Genomic DNA, 17,755 nt, shown 5'->3' on the forward strand with positions numbered 1-17,755 from the left:
TCCACGGGGGGGGGGGGAATCCAACAGGATTCTTGTGAAAGTTGTCTTTGAGGTGGCGTGCGTTGATGCTCATGTGCACGTCAGCCCGCACGGGATTGAATCAAGTCGCAGTGAATCCATACAGGATTTTATGGAGTGGGGGGGAGGAGGCAAACAGCGACCACTAGCGTTCACAATGTGCTCCTCCAGAGTGTCAACAGGCATGTGAGGAGACAGGAAGACGCCAACATGTGGCATTGACATGATGCTCTTATTTATGAGTGCAGAGGCAGTGAGTAATGTCCATGCAGACACACACACGCACACCCGCACACACACACGCACGCACGCACGCACACACACTGGTGTTGTAGCGTGTGGAGTTTTGCTGTGAGGAGGCCGAATGTGTCGAAGGAGACTTTTCCACCCACAGACGGTGAAAAGGTGAATCACGTTCTTCTAAATTTACTGCCCTCCTTCCCTGACCCCCCCCACCCCTCACCTCTCCCCCCCTTCCTCATCTGTCTCAATGGTCCCATAAGACAATGAGTTGTGATGGGTTTGGGTTGTAACTTCTTCTTTCATTACAAGCAATCCATTAATCGACTAGGCACATTTCATTCGGTTGTACTTCGAGGCTAAACTCTGTCAACAAAAAGCCAAACATGCTTCTCTTTTCTTTACTCTGAGAAATCAAATATGTGTTGTGAGTGGAGCTCTTTGCTGGAAGCAACATTCACTCAATCTTGCGTGCCTCCAGAGGTGCCTTTTCAAAATGCGCCTCCAGTGGCCAAGCTCACCCTGATGGGGAACCTTCTCTTTTTTTAATGACAGTAAAGAAGAATGATCAAAGACAGAGGATGACATCAGAGGGCTTTTTAGTGGATGGGTCAGTAGAGGGGAAGATTCCAGAGGTGTTTGGCCTGATGCATCATCAACAAGGTGAATGCATTTAAAAAAGATCTCCTGGGATCACCAGGAACAGCAGCACAGTTTGTTGAGCTCACACCTTGCTTCTTCATCTGAAGGAGAAAAACCTATATTTCTGTGCGATGATTGGTACCAAGTGATGAACGAAGTACCTTCATTTGAGTGAAACTTTGAAAAAGCGCGAGAAGGCTTTCATTATACCTTTTATGATTTGAACGACTGTAGCCAGTGTTAATAACCAGGCGTTTGACAGTTTGAACCAATGAAACAAACCGACAGGCTAATAGATTATGATGCATGATGGGAAACATATGGACTGTTGATGAGAAGTGGGCATCCTTATGGTGAAGTCACTAATTAGGCCTAAAGTTCAGCTATTTTACAGCCACCATCTTGGATTATGCCAGACGCCGTATTGCTGTTTTTTTGCAACCGATGAAAGTATTACCATATTAGATCTTACGACATAGAGAGCTGTCAATCATTGTGTAGCCCCGCCCTAAAGCATGGTGTATTTGACTCAATGGACCATAATGGACTCAATGAACATGCTCTACTGAAGAAGACTTGAAACTATGTTTACTGAGTGAATAAATCAGAGTAGAGTCATTTTCTCATAGACTGGTTGTTACCTTTATTTTCTTACATCTCTCCATTGCAAGTTTGCAAACTTAGGACCAAATCATGTTTTTATGACCCACGTTTTAGTTGAAGTAAAGTACTAAAAGAATACCTATTCCTCCCAATTTACACTGAATGCACATTGGATGCAATACTCTGTGATGTATGCGGGTCCTGCTTTGCATTTCCGACCCGCGGCGTGTTTTCGCTTCATTGCATCGAGCGACTGGAAGCTCGGAGGCTTTTCTTAATGTGAACTATCACAGGCATTACCTGCTACAGCGACTCCCTCATCTCCATCGAGTACGGCGTCCCTTCACAGACGGTTGGAGGGAGGGGGGGGGTTGGAGGTTTCTTTGCATTCAGCACACACTGTTTAGTTAATGAACCAGAGTTGGGGTATTTTGCCGTCTCAGCTCCTCGGGCCAGGACTCAGTTCCCTCCTTTTAATTGATATCTCTTTCCATTCCCACCCCCCTAGCCTCATTCCACATTCAGTCTTATTACTAAACATTGATTAGCCTGTCAATGGCCTGGGCAGGACCTGATGAATACACATACCCTCTCTCTCTCTCTCTCTCTTTCTCTCTCTCTCTCTCTCTCTCTCTCTCTCTCTCTCTCTCCCCGCTGTCATTATTCATCAAAGAGGCCGGAGGGGAGATCATTTTGATTTTAGAGATTGGACCTGCAGGATATTGTTTATCTCAACAAAACCTTTAATCTCGTGTTCCGGTTTAAATCTGAATCCCTTGAGAAGATTCCCCCCTTTTGTCAGCACGTCTCCACTTCTATTTACTGAAGGTGGGACCTTTTGAACAAAATGAACAAATGTATTATAAATCACTGTCACCAGATTGAAAAACACCAGCGAAACCAAACCCACCGCCTCTTTACTTTATCGCTCTGTTGGATTTATCCTGTTCTCCTTACCTCAGGAAAACATAATGAAATATACGGTACCCGCCAAAGGTTAGGACACACCGTCTCATTGAACTGAATGAGGATGTTGATGGGTTTAAGTTCTACAATGACGACACCTCTTTTAGGCAACCCAAAGGCAAAGTGCTTCATGAGGGTCACTACCAGCGTCCTCCTGGGTGAAAGCTCTCTGTAGTGTAACATATTTAATTTGCTCACAGACTCTCCGCAACGACAAACATTTGGATGGTTAGTGTTCGTCTTAAAATAACACAATTCAGCTCATCATCTTGTCCTTGGACCCTCGCTCCGGATGAGAACCCTATTGATTAAGAGATCAATGCCTTCCAAATTAAAAGCTTAATGTTTAATCACAGGAGGGGTTTTGATGTAAAGTAACAGGAATTGCATTGCATGTTTGGGTATGTTTGGACATTAAATCAGAGATCTTCACTTATAAAAAGTAGTTGACCACCGGTCCACTGGCTGAGCGTTACATCCAGCTAACATCCCACGGTTCATGCTCTGCCTGAGATGGACGCATACATTACAGGGCAGTATTCTACATCTTAAAGAAGCAGCGGATGAGTGAACCGTGAATTCACCTCGGACAGCAGATTGATCGTGAGCTAACCGGGCGAGCGGCTACGCGGCTAACGAGCCGACCAAACCCATCCGAAACGCTCACCCCCTGCTGACGGGCTCTCAACACGAAGACGCCATCCGTCATCACGACACGTGATCAAACGTTCGCCAGGGGGTCGCCGCCGCCGCTCAGACCTTTAGCGCCAGGGGGATCAGTTGGTGAGAATGATTGACAGGTCGCTGTCCCATCAGGCAGCAGAACCTCTCTATGAGTTGGCACGGGGAGCCTCGGCGAAGGCTCTAGAGGTAGAACTGCTTCATGTTGGCCTGGATATTTTCCCAGATGTTTAGGTGCAAGTCCTCTCGAGGGAAATTTGCGTTGGCCCGATTTTGACACATCCACGCAGTGAAAGTGTCTCGGTTCTGCGGCGGAGAAGTGCCTCGTTTCTCTTTTTTAATCAGGTGCCGGTGATTTACGTCCGAGGCTCCGTGTGTTCACGCGGCTCCGTTTTGTCGCAGAGCAACCGCAACAAATAAAAAGAATCCTCCCGGGGGGGGGAAAGGAGCGCTCCTAGTTCCTCCCTCGGATATGGCGCCGTGCCCCTTTCCATGTCCGCCTCGACGTGATAACGCCGATTGATCGCCCCTCTCGTTTCTGGGTGCTCAGGCTGATCCTTACTGTGAACACGAGCATGCAACCGCCCCTCAGTATCAAAACTATTCATCTCCACCCGGACAATAAACCTTTTCCTTTATGGATTTCTATATTCAATAAAACTCCTTTATTCTCTCGAGTGGAAACAGCGAGCAGTCCATTGAAGCACAAAATGCAAACATACGGGGGGCTGATTTGGTTGGGGCAGCGCCGCCAAGTAGCTGTCGGAGGGGGGAAACGTACGATCTATAAGGACGATGTAATCTGTGGTTTCTATAAGAAGGGCCAATACTTCCCCGCCTGCTGCTGGAAGGTAACCTTGAGATGACCATGAGGCCATGAAAACGCAGCTGCATGTGGGGTTCTCTACACACCACTACACCTAAACACACACACACACACACACACACACCTTCATCACATCGCGGGGTAAATTAAATCCGACTTGACCAGCTCGTGAAATAAATTCATGTTGAAATTTGGCGATTTAGAGAAGGTCATTCGCCGTTTCTGACAAAGTAAGGAAGCCCTGGATGTCAGACGCTGTTGATATTAAATAAAAGTCCTTACCCTGAACGGGAAGGATTGAAACCGACACAGAAATTAATTTTACAGGGAACAGTGACTAACAAAAGACTGAAGGTCCCTGGGGTCTGTTCATTAAATAAAAGGTCAGCCACAACGTCGACGGTCCCCAAAACAGGCCCGTGACAGGCGGCTCGACCTTCAGCCACATCTGTAACATTTCTAGATGTGGGGCTCATTATATAGTGGATAAGTGATGGCCGTCGCCATCGCAGGCTTTTTCTCGGCGGAAAGAGAAGGGCCTGTTCAGGGTCGTTTTGTGAAGTTGAAGTGAAAAAACATGTTTTCACAGGTTGACACAAAGCACCTTTTGATGCTTTTATATCATATCAGAGTTATTGTGAGTCAGATATGAGTCACAAAACGGTTTATCTGCTCAAATATGACCAAAACTATTTACGTATAGTCAGCTGACACTGAAATACCAGAATGCAATGCAGCCCGAGACATGCAACATGTTGACTCACATGTGTGATGAAATGTAGCTGAATTTCATGCGGCTTTTTCTTGAAATGGCAGCATTTCACGACGCTATAAAAACGTCGTCAGATGACACATTTTACAATGCATTGAATGGTAACAGCCCGACATAAGGAGCCTTTGAATGAATTCAATCTTTCGATCCCCGTCGCTCAAGGACCCCGCAGAAAGGTGTGGAGCTCCGCCTCGTCCTCCACCCCTTCCTCCACCCTCTCTGGGATCACCCGCTGTCAGTGAGCATACACTCCAGGTCCGGCCAAAATAAAGCCACTGTGTTATTTATGAACCTGCCCTCAGGGCGGTTTCATTTGTTCTGTAGGTGACCGGACCATATTTATCACCCACATCTCCCATCAGAACAAATCCTATCACACACACACACACACACACACACACACACACACACACACACACACACACACACACACACACACACACACACATATATATATATATATATATTCTATTTTCCTCTGAGATCAATCTCACAACTCCCCAAATGAGAAACCATCGACTGCTCCGGTGGAGTTCGCTACCGTCCCTACAATAATTAACTTCTCGGCAGGTTCATTTCCAAAACTTGATGTATGATAATACATTATTGATTAGCAGACGGAGACAGATGTGCACAAGAGTATATTATCAATGCTCCCTCAGAAATGTAACTCATTTGGACAGAAGGTGAATTCCTGGAAATGTTTGGCTCTACAGTGCATTTCTGTAATTAAAGTGGAGTTGGACAGCAACAGCATGAGACAGATGTGCAGATACAGTTGTGTTGTTGCTTCTAAGCTGATTAGATAGAGAAGAGAGTGGGAGGAGCCTTCGAGTTTTCTGTTTTGGGTTTTTGTTTATTAACAGACAAGCAGCTTAATGATCATCGTCATGGTAATCCGGTCAATACAATTACATGATTTCAGCTTAGAAATTCCTTTAATCCTACAGTTTATAATTAAGGCTATTATTCACAGCATATGAAGGAAAATTGTGTATTTTAGAAATTATTAATTATATCAAGACACAAAACCTGTGAGAAGTGGTTTACAAGTTACATGAAGTAGCATATGTATCATTGTATATATTAGCAAATACCTTTACACTCCTACAAAACAAGTGTTTACTTGTTGCTGTTTACATATATATATCATGAAATGTATTATTTATTTTCATAAATAGAGAGTAAATCTGAACGCTGCAGAGGAATCTCGTGGCGAGCGAGCTGCAGCCCTCTGGGTCCAAAACTCTGCACATTTGGTATTTTAAATATAGACTTCAAATTGCACTGCCTGCCTTCAAAGCTTTTTCATTTCGGAAGCTTTAATATCACATGAAATTTGTGAAAGTTGGTGGACTCCTGAGGACCCAGAAGGCCTCCGTGACTACATGCATCTTTAAGCAAGCAGGTCCACAAACAAACACTTTCACTCCAGGAAAACAGCTTGTGCTACTTAGGGTATGTATGTATGTCATTTCATTTACGTGACAAATGTCAACAAGACCGCGTTAATCTATGCGATTACTGTGGCTGAGATGAATGCGACAAAATATTGTAACGCAGTTAACGCGCCTTGGTTTACTTGCCGAAGAAAAAACGGAAGTTGACAAGCTAGCTGCAAGCAAGACGGAGGAATTCCTCCAAGTGCCAAACAGAAGGGGGGTGAGTGTAAAACGGACCACTTAAAGCACCGCTATGCTAAGCTAGCTGCTAGGCTAAGCTAGCTTTGAGGAGTTCCTCGTTGAACATGTTTGTAGCGGTGAGCGAGTGTTTGCAGGGCGAGCCTCGATCTGTCCGTGCCACGAAAAAGGCGAGCAGCCCGTTTGCTTTCCTGAGTGTTGCTAAATGCCAGGATGAGATCAATTAGGGATCCAGGTCTTCAGAGGCTTTAGGAACATAATGAGGAACACTTAAGGCTAATGATTGGAGCCTCGCATTAGCCCACACCCCGCTCTGGCTCCCCCCCCCCCCCCCCCCCCGCTGTGGGCATATTAGACATTGGCTCAGGACGACTCAGCGTTTTTTTTTTTTCTTCTCTTCCTCGCCTCCTCAGCCGAAGTAGCTGTGGCCAGCATTGATCTGAAATAATGAAAGCAAATCCGAACTTTGATCAGAGAAAGCGGGAGAACAGGACGCTCAGGGGGAAGATTATCAACGAAAGCAGATGGAAAGGCCTCGGAAGAGCTTTTGATCGAGTTGTGATCATCCACAGTGGCCCCATTCCCGTCTCTTAAGGTCTGTGTGTGTGTGTGTGTTTGTACGTCATTGAATAGCAATGAAGGCACTGCGAAAAACACACCAATTCAAAAGCCTGTTTGAGGGCGTAACAGCACGCGAAACAAAATACCAAAAATGATGACTGCTCACGGTGTAGTCCACGAACCAATGGGTAATGTTACCATGACTACGAGCACTGTACTTAAATACAGTCCGTCTCTTGAAACTGAAACAGTCTCCCTTAGAGAGGCCGAAAAATGCCAAATTATTGTGAACAGTTTTAAAACGATAACATATTAATGCGGACTGTTACCCCCCTGCTGAAGTGCTATTCTCAATTAATGCTTTACCCCTTTAAGATATCTCGATTTTCTGTTTTAATCATCCATCGCAAATGAAAGTCTTATTTGGCTGCGTGCCACTTCCAGGTGTTGACAACTGCATATCTTTTAAAAGCATCTTCATCTTCTTTTTTTTTGTTGTCTTCATTCAACCTGTGAGCTCTTGGCAGAGGTTTTGTGTGTGTTTGTCTGTTCCTGGTCCAGGCCTGTGCCGCTGTGCTTGCTGGAGCTCTGGCTTGCTCGTCGTTAGCGTCATTTGCCACACATGTGCTTTTTCACGCTGCCGTTGCAAAGTGCTCCGTCGGCTCATTGCGGCCTCCCGACGGATGCCGCTGGGGAGTCGGCGCCGCGTCAGAAAGAGTCTCTGTAGGAGAGAATCAGCGGGTGAAGGGCTTCGATTTGAGTGCTCTCCTACTTTTCAAATATTAGAACCGCAGACATTAAAAGCGGTCGGCCCATCAAAGTGGGAGGTGGATTGTTATGTTAACCGGCTTGTTCATGGGGAAAAAAAGTAACAATTTGATCTGTAAACCCGCCGTTCTTGCAAATGTTACAAACACCTTTAATTTTCAAACTGAGGGATTGCAACTCGTTTTGCTGACCAGTGTCAAGAAACATTATTTCTAGGAATGGCTACCTTTACTGTGGTTTAATACCAAATATAACATCTGAAAAATCAAGTCAGCAGCTTGGAGATGTGGGTCTTACAAACACACAACGTTCAGCCAGGAGACATGTTTGTGTCAGAAGCGAACTTTGTATCTATGTTACATTTCATGTCATTTGATGCTTTTATCCAAAATCATGAAATATTACGTTATTGATCATTTCTCACCTTAACCAAGTACTTTTGATGCCTAAATTGGACCAGTTGTTTTACGGCAAAACAAACACAGAACTTTCAGCCTGGAAACATCTGTTCCTGTCCCACATGGAACCAAAAGGAAATGTCGACTTCATAACCGTACATAATGTTGTTCCACTTGTTATATGTTGATTATTTAGTGAAGTTACATAGTTACTGTTATATTACTTTTTGACGTTATTTCAACACAAACCATAACCTTTTTTTCTACTAATAAATCCCCCCCCCCACACACGTTGTCCCCTCGTTTATCTTTGTGTAATCCCGGTCTGTGGCTAATCTGATTGTTCCGTCATTAGAGGTAATTTCACACAGGGTTTGCGTTCCGTTGTATCGTCTGCAGCGAGCTCTGTGCGCAAAGAGGAATTGGGGAAGGTCGGAGGGAGGGGGGGGGGAGTTTGGGTTTTTTGATACCACCAGTTGCCGTCATCATAAAGAGGATTAAGCTCAGATTGGTCACGTCGGGGCAGGATTTATTGGCGCTGAGATAATCTCCGATACACCTAATTAGCTTAACCCCCCCCCCCTTCGTTATCGGAAGAGGTCCGCTAGCTGATCGCTGGTGGTTCAGGGACGGAGCCCCACTCCAGTTAGTCCACTCGACGAGGCCCCGTTGACCTTCACCGTTCAAACACACCGCCAGTAATCGGCTGTGGAAATGTCATTTTGCTCTAAACGGTTCTAATGAAGGTAATTTAGACAAGCGGGTGTGGCGTTTCACGTACACGCGTGAGAGCGATCAACGCAACGACACGCAAACACGCGTTATTGTGACAACGAGCGCAACACAAAGTGGCCCGTCGGTGTGAGAGCCCCCACCCACCCGCTCCGCTCCGTCAGTCTGGACGGAGGAATAATTCACAGCTTAATAAACCTCTGTGTTTTCTCAAAGCTAAAGCCGACTCTCCACTGTCTGTTTAAGGTTATGAAGTTAAATTGTCTTTTTCAAAGCTCGTGTTTGAATTTTGAGAGAGCGCGGATCGGGCCAGTAAACCAGTCTCCACATCTGTTCCCAGTCTCCTCTACCAATGACCAGAAGATACCGTTACTGAAAAAGAAAGGAAAGCAAGCGGTGACTCCCTCTTAAATTCCTCCCGATATGTTTAATCTGTATTGTAGATCAGAACAGAGCTGGAAAAGCTTTTTCTTTTTTAGTCTCAAATATCAGATCAGGTCACACGTGAGGGCAAGAGACTCGGACGATATCATCTCGTTTTAGCGTCGGCCCGCAGACATGTGACCTCCGCCGCTGGGGAAGTCGGCTGAGGACACACAGGAGTCTCCAAGGAAGGAACCGATGTGCTGCAAATGTCACGAGCAAAGACTTGAGGTCACGGAGGCCGCGAGTGCGAATGAGGGCGGTTCAGCTTGTCATAATGATGTCCGAGAGAGAAAGATGGAGGCTCGTTCCTCGGCTTCGGTGGAACCTCAGCTCTCGTTAGTCACCATTTTTCTTCTCTTCTCCTTTGACAATAGCGTGTTCTGATCCCTCTTCTTGAAGGCACGGCGGCGATGGCGCTGAGAGTGTTCGTTTCGATCTCTAAAACCGTAAAAACGTGCTGAATGCTTTTAGTACATCAGTCGAGCACCTTCGTCTCCCATGTGACGTCTCCGACACCTCTGACTTCGATAGAACGCTGAGGTGTGACAAATGATGCGCTGGCATTTGAAGATGCCCTTCCCAAGTGTGAGTCGAACCCACTAAAGGTCAACGCTCCCGACTTTGAAAGGCTGCACAAAACCCTCGATGCATGCTGGGTCCCGGTTGGCCTAAAGCGTGCCTCCATCAGCGCGTCAATGTGCTCCGGATTCATCCTTTTTCCAGAGGACTCGGACTGAATCACGAGTCAGCAGAATGAGTCACAAACACCCCCGGTACACTTCGGCGGTGTTTGTCACTTCAGTCCCTCAAAATGCTCTTGTCCCCTCCGTGACCTGCTGGGTTCATTCAACGAGAAAGCTGAGCTTCAACCTCACACAGGGACACAAAGTCAACGTTGATGTTCGGACGGATGAAACTAAAAGTTTTATTGTTGAATAAATGGAACAGACCTTCACTTTGCTTGATAATACATCATCATACAAATCTTTGAGTGATATCTTGAAAAAAAGCCAGCAAATCAATTCTATTTAGGCAGCAAAGTTAGCTAATTCTAAGCTAGCTATGTGTTAAATCAAAGTTTACCTGAAAGAACAACGGCCTCCTCTGGGTCCTTTTATACTTTGAGATTCTTCATTACTTGGACTAGACCATTGATTTTGTAGGAAATCTATCCATAACATCAAACAATTGTTGTAGGTATAGCCGCGGGCGCTAAATGAGCACAGCTAGCTTTACCGAATATAGAAAACAAGCAAACAGAAAAAAACTTCTTTCCTAAAGATATGTTTTATGACTACGTAAACTTTAGTGACACAAGAAGATTTGCAACTTCCAACCAATAGCAGCAGAAATCCAGGGTAAGAAATAACTTGTCATTTAGCATGCTACAAGCTAACAAAGGTCACATGGTTAACAAATGAACACGTTGTGACAGTCATCGAAACCACCACGGCGATGCGATCTGATTAATGCTCCCATCAACGATTGGTGTTTTGCCGGTATCTTACACATCATCACTCACGATGGTAATAATTAAATTATGTTTGTTATGATTTACAATCACAACAACATCATCAGCGGCACCATCATCGCGCCGCAGACGTGCGAGGGCCTCATCCGTCAGACTCCACTTATTCCCTTCCAGCGGAAATATGCACAGACAGATTGTTTGGTTTTCTACGGAAGGACCTTCATGTGCACATTCAAAACGTTTGTGTTCCTATTTCTTTTGCAATAGAAAATGATCTGCAAATAGTACTATGCACTTGCAAAAAAGGCTATTATTACATTTATGAATACATTAATTTTTTTCCCCATATTCTAATTATGGAAACGTCCATTTATTGGTTCCAATATCCCTCCAGCGGCAGCTCTGTTAATTATTGTGTGTTAGTTCATGTAGGCGGAGGCCGGCATAGGGTGACGCTGTCATTATCATTCGCAAAGTGCTGTTCATGTTATTCAACATCACGTCGCCTTCCTTTCTTCAGCGGCGTCATCACTTACCTCCGCTATGATCGTTAAAATGCCGTTACCAGCGTGATGATTTATTCCCGCTTATAACATCATCATTATAACGCCGCAGACAGACGGAGACTCCGCCCGTGTGTTTGTGTGCGTGTGTGTGTAAGGAGGAGGTCACGTTACTCTGCAGGCCGCTTGGCCAGTGACCTGACAGGCAGGGTGACCCGAGCGGCTGGTAACTAGGGGACAGCAGCCAAAATTCATCCATTACCCTCCTCCTTCCTCCTCTTCCTCTTCGTCTCACACACACACACACACACACACACACGTACACACAAGCGGCCTCCTGTGTGCGCCTGCATGATTTGTTTTCTGATGTTTCTCACCGATGAGGGCGAGCTCTCCGAAGGTCGGTGTGTTTGTGTGTGTGTGTGTGTGTGTGTGTATGTGGCCGTGCATATGCAACACAGTGTGTGTGTTTGTGTGTGGAATGTTTTTCTTCTGCAAGTGTGATTGTGTATACGATTGTGGGTACCTGATTAAAGTGGGCGTGTGCTTTTCGAATCGTTCACACCAAAACACGGTGAGACGGGGAGCTAACAAGGGATCCGTGGGACTGTGATTCCGATCAGCACTTTCCTGATAAAGCGACGCTGCGTGTTTGTGAATCGCTAATGGCGCCATTCATCACGCCGCGCGTCACGATTTAACATATTGAAAGTCACGGTTGGCCGGTTTTACATTTGGGCGGCGGATTCCAGCGCGATCGACTGTATCATCGGTCATTTTAATTTATGAGAGCTTAATGCGGCGATGCACCTCAGCCCCCCCCCCCCTCCCCTCCCTACCCCCTCCTAGCAGTGAGTAATTGTCACTTTTACCACCTTCCAACTCTCTGTGTTGCTATGGAAACGTGTCTCGCCAGAGGGTCGATGAAGGTCAGATGTTTCGCTCCATGGACTTTATGATTCAAGTGTAAATTCCCCCCCCCCCCAAAAAAGGAGAAGTCGAATCCGGCTGCCTTTGCTTCGTTCTGTGGCCTCAACTCAACTTTCAGGGACAGAATCGAGTGTGTTTTCAATGATTGATACGTGGAGTTGATGGGTGGGGTGGGTGAGTGGGGGGTGGTGGGGGGGGTGCCCGATGGCAGAGGGACTCGGCCGCTCACGTCTGAGTGCTGCAGAGTGAAAATGTTCCATCTCGGGGATGAATAATTCCTCATAAACACTGGCCGTAACTTCCTCTCCGCTCAGTGAAAGTTTGTCTCCGGTGGAACCAAAGTAAAACATTTATATCAGAAAGAAATCCTATCGGGCTTCAAATCCATTTTTCATACATATTGCTGCATTTTTATGAGCGGTGTTCATAGAAGATTTTTGATCAGATGACAGCAAGTTAATTTAAATAAGTGACACGTTGTTTCTTTCATTCATTTCAAAATAATATTTTACTGTCATATAGATATATTTATTGACTTCAACATATGCGTTTTTATTGAGAAGCTAAGATATTTAGATTAAATGAAATATTCATATTTGTTGGGGGGGGGGGGCTGCACTATCTCATAAAACTGTATAAATGATTCACAAGGCATCTAGAATATTTCATATTTCACAAAATGCAGCCTGACATATTCTAATACACTGGAAACTCATGGGTTTAAAGACAATACATCAATGCAAGTGAAACAAAGGGAAATCCAGCAACAAACGAGGTGTTTTCATCACCTAAAATCACTTTCTTCTTCTTACAATGTCTCTGATGTGGAACATGAAAAAAAAAAAACAAGAACAAGAAATCAAGAACTTTGTTTTTAATGTTGATATTAAACGATTAAAACAAGTCTTCAGGATTTGGTCCAGGCCTCTAGACCACTCTGTTAAAGTTAGAAATAAAACATCATAGTACGTATTAAAATAATAACATGACATTGTGACGCAACAATTGTAACAACATCGAAGCGCACGCGTGTACCGGGGTGAAAGGTCCCGTGTTTGTGTGACACTATACGGACTAATTCCACCGCACCGATCACGTTAATAACCCCCTGCAAGACGCTCAAAGTGAAACTACGAAAGGGCTGGTGGAAACGAGGCTGGGATGAAATGGGTCAGCACGGCAGCTTATTTATAGCCCGGATCACGCCGCCGTCCCTTCTTCCGCCCACCCCCCCTCCCTCCCTCCCTCCCTCTCTCCTCCCGGGCGCGCTGAGCAACCACGCGACCCGGCGGAAGGACGCGTCGCCGGTGGCCGCTGATGGCGCTCCGCCGGCGGGCCGCGGGTCGCACGGGGCCTCGCTGTCGCTTCCCCTTTCGCATCCGACTCCGGCGGCGCAGCGGCGGCGCTTCCGAGTCCGCAGGGTTCCCGATGAGGGAATGAGTCAATGAGTGAATAAGTGAGTGAGAGAGTGGGTCGAAACAATGAGCGGAATCGCAGAGTCTTAGGACAAAGTCAGGACAGGACATTATTCTTTCTTTACCAAAGTTACGACTGTTTTGTAAAGTCGGGGCAATTACAGGGAGTGAGGTGATGAATAAGGCCATGGGGTTTTTCGGGCTAAGGGCAAAATGAGCTTTTGTTATGAAGTTGGAAAAATCGGTTGTTCCCTGAAGATCCTCGCATATAAAACACAAATATAGATTTCTGTGGTAACCAGGGAGCTAATTAGGGAGCTTTCTTCCTTCTTCTATCCATTGTTCTATTCCTTCAAAGTGACTCACCGGGAATAATTTAAGTAAACAGGTTGTTTGGAATTATTTTTAGCTCGATCCATCATCCGTGTGGGTTATTGACTGTCGAAGCACGAGTCATTGTGCGTCCGTGGGCTAAAGGCCGGACTGGGGATCCGTGGTCCGTGCAGAGAGTACAGGCCTCATAATGGAGGGAAGGTAAAGAAGTGAACCGTGCCTGATTGTAAAATCAATGTGGCACTCAGCGGAGACGGAGCTGGTTAAATGGATTGGAGCATCGGTTGAAATAAGTACTCTAAGAAAGGACGCGTGTGTAATATGCACTAATGCACTAGACTCCTGTCAGCACGGACTGTAAAAGTTCACTTTATTTATTCACGTTTTAATTAAATTAAATAAAACTAAGCGATGGCGCTGTTTGAATCATGAGGCACCAGAAAGGATGGATGTGATTGAATTTTTGTGCCATTGATAGTGACTTTTTAGGTTTCACCACTAGAACTAGAAGTTGGTTAACTTGGACACTAACCTGCTCTACCTGATTTAATCTCCCATCAATCCACCCTCATACACTATTTTGATTTGTAATCAAGGGTAATTTAATGGGCCTCCATGAAATACTATAAATTCCTCTTATTGGATGTGGTTCAAAGGCTTTTATTGTGAAAGGTAAGCACGGAAGGAGTGGATCCGGTGTGAGCTGCCTTTGTCACGGTGGAGTGATAAAGGTCTTGAGGTCTTTGGACACCAACGCACCTGAAAGCTCGTATTGCGCAACCTGGCGGCTTGACGCAGTTTTTCATTGACCTTGAGAATGCTCCGAAAAGTCGACTCCCCTCCAAAATAAAGGATTGTTGAAATAAGAAAGCCAGTAGTTTGGCACCAGGCCACCGGGTCACGTGAATCCATGGCGTCTCAAAGGAGTTGAAACCAAAGATCAATGCCTTGGTTCCAGAGTCCAGGGTAGGACACTTTGTACGATCCGTCTATTGACATGGCTACTGTGGCCATTTAACCTTTCACCCCTCTCGTGGGGGTGCGTGCATCACTGCCAGCCTCTCGTGGCCGATGGAAAAACTGCTTCGGTTGTGTGAAACTCGACAAACTGCTACGCCGAATGTCGATGCGCCGCGACGGCGGTCCATCCAGTCCTCTTCCCTTCGTCGCTCGCTCTTAAGCACAGTTTCTCTCCCTTCTGTCTTGCAGCCTGGCAGCGTCGAAAGAAGCTGCGGCGAGGAAAGCCGCCACCCCGATGCCGCCGTCCGAGTTCCTGGACAAACTCATGGGCAAAGTCTCGGGTTACGACGCCAGAATTCGACCGAACTTCAAAGGTAGGAGTTGCCGCCGAGACTCAGTCGGATAAAGACAGGGAATGTGGCCAAACAAAATCCCGACAGAGGGCCCCCCGTCGAAGGGTTGTTTCTGCATTTCATGACCTTCTCTAAACGCCTCTTTTAAGGGTTTAGTCAAGGTTGTCGCCGAGACAGGTTTGTATTCACTTGTTTTATAATGAAAAATGAAAAAGGAGATAAACTAACATATAGAGACTGTATTAAAATTCTGTTGCTTTGTGTCTAATCATTCTTGGTTGTTCTCAATCTGTCGATCTCTTTCATTCGCCCTTTGCAGTGCTCCACAAAGGTAATTCTACCCATTGCGCACTTGTTAAGTATAGATTAGGCCTCTACAGGTGTTTGACTCCCCCCGAAGCCCCGTTTTCTATTTTTTTAATTTCTCATACGCCCACCCCCCCCCCCCACCACCCCCCTGTCCCTCTAAGCCCCGGGTCACACTGTAAATACATGCGGATCTGTAGTGGCGCTAGGAGGCTACATTCCTTGCCATCCACACAAAATCCCCAGTGCTTGTTTTTTGGTGGTCAAGGTAATGTACAAGTCTGCTGCTATATGATATGATGATGATGATGATGATGATGATGATGAAGCTGGTGATGATGTATAATGTGTGGTGACCTGTCCCTGAATGGAAGCCCCCCATGAAGACACATGTCAGAGGTTTCTACATTAAAACACAGCCCAGACATGAATACGTTTGTATGACATTGGAAAAAAAAAACTGGCGCAACTCTCCATATTCATTAGGTTTATGAATAAAACAAAAATCATCCTTCAAAAAAAAAATGATTTTGAAGCGATTGGAAGAGACACAAATTTATGTGAACACAACTGGAATTATTGGCCTGATTTTCTCTTTGTGTTTTTTCAACATCAACTGATTTATGGCAATAAAATGTGACACTTGAGCCTTGTTGCATGTTAAATACCAACATATCTTAGTTCTGCAGAGTGGATGTGAGTAATTTCTGTATATTTAGTTGGGCAGGTCATCCGTGTGTTCTGAGTGTACGCAACATTAGCACCCTTGTGATATTCCACCGTCCTTTGATCTGTTATTTCCTAACTCATATGTAGCTACATTTCAATATGTAAAGCTTACTAATGATTCACAAATGAGTTCCATTAGTAGGAAAGTGGAACTTCCCCTTTGATCTTTTGTTGTCCCATAAATGAAGGCAATGAAAGAGTTTCCCATTCAAACATGGCGAGCTTTGATTTAGCTCATTCCATTTAGTCCGCAGGATCCTGGTTGCTTTCCCTCTGACCCATTTGAACGTAAGTCCCAACAAAGAAGGGGTCAAAGGTCACAGAGGAACTGTTAACAGGTGGAATAAAAGGGCGTCCTCACGATGTGTGCACTGAAAACACCGAGGAGCAGACTGCGAGAATGTGCAGCAGTGAACCACGGCTTATTTTTATGAATGCTGCCATGGAGCTTTTCCTTCTTTTATTCCTTCAATTATTATTTTTTTGCTGAGCCCATAATGGCATAATCTTTGTGAGTGGGATATTGCATCTCATGCACGATAGAATTGAGGGAGGGGGGGGGGAGACGGGGGGGCTGAGTCTGTAATATTAAACTTGCGTGGCTGCAGAGGAAGCTGCTCGTCCTTCCCGGCCTGCCGAGGCTTCGCTCGGGGGGTGTGAGGGGGGGTGGGGGGGTCGTGTTGCGGGACGTCGCGCTGAATCCACTGCGGAGTTCCTTTTCTGCATTTTAGGATTTTATTTCCCCTCGGCTGAGCTCGCCAACGTTCCCGCGTGGTGATTCGCCGAGACTAGTGCCGCACTGACCTTTCACAAATCAGGATTCAAACGAGCCGACTTGACAGTTATTTGAATTTTATGGCTTTTATGATTTCTTTTTTTTTTCATTCGTCTAATGTGATGCAATAAAGAGTCAAATGCAGATGAAAGCACGCTTTGGCGGCGTGTTGGATGGTCGTAAACACCCACCCGCTGACGTCAGCAAGCTTTCAGAATCCCCCCCCGTTCGCCCCCCCTCACCGGACATCACAACCAGAAAATAACTCAAATGGATGGTAACTCCCCTTTTAGGGCTTGACGTCTGTGATGAAGATGTCCTGAGGAGGAGGAGGAGGAGGAGCACATCTTTTACGTAATCTGCGCAGCTAATTGCGTCAGAGGGCCGATTGTTAGCAGGCAGCTCGATGTGGATCTCCAGACGATGTCATGGCTGTCAGGTCGACGGAGTGGCGTAGCGTGAGCCCTCCGACTTGCTCATTCATGCAGTGTGTGTGTGTGTGTGTGTGTGCGTGTGCGTGTGCGTGTGCGTGTGTCCTACCAGCTATGCCCCTGCATAACCAGCATCACATTTATGAAATAAACAGCTTGACAGCTTTGCTCCTTAATACACTCTGGCGGAGAGGGACTAAAGGATCATAAACTCACACAGCGTTGACGGGGGGCAAAATAGAAAAGAGTTCTTGAATGTTTTAGTCAAATGATAAT

At 45.8% G+C, this 17,755-nt stretch overlaps 1 protein-coding gene across 1 annotated transcript in view; it reads left to right on the forward strand.

Moving 5' to 3' along the window:
• glra1 (glycine receptor, alpha 1) overlaps window positions 1-17,755 on the forward strand; it is a 65,566-nt gene that overhangs the window by 614 nt on the left and 47,197 nt on the right. Inside the window, exon 2 of the mRNA XM_062558671.1 lies at window positions 15,135-15,259. Coding sequence (XP_062414655.1) covers window positions 15,135-15,259 — 125 coding nt within the window. The remainder of the gene's footprint in view (window positions 1-15,134; window positions 15,260-17,755) is intronic.

This window comes from Pungitius pungitius, chromosome 2 (genome assembly GCF_949316345.1).
Source record: "Pungitius pungitius chromosome 2, fPunPun2.1, whole genome shotgun sequence".
Classification (NCBI taxonomy): Eukaryota; Metazoa; Chordata; class Actinopteri; order Perciformes; family Gasterosteidae; genus Pungitius; species Pungitius pungitius.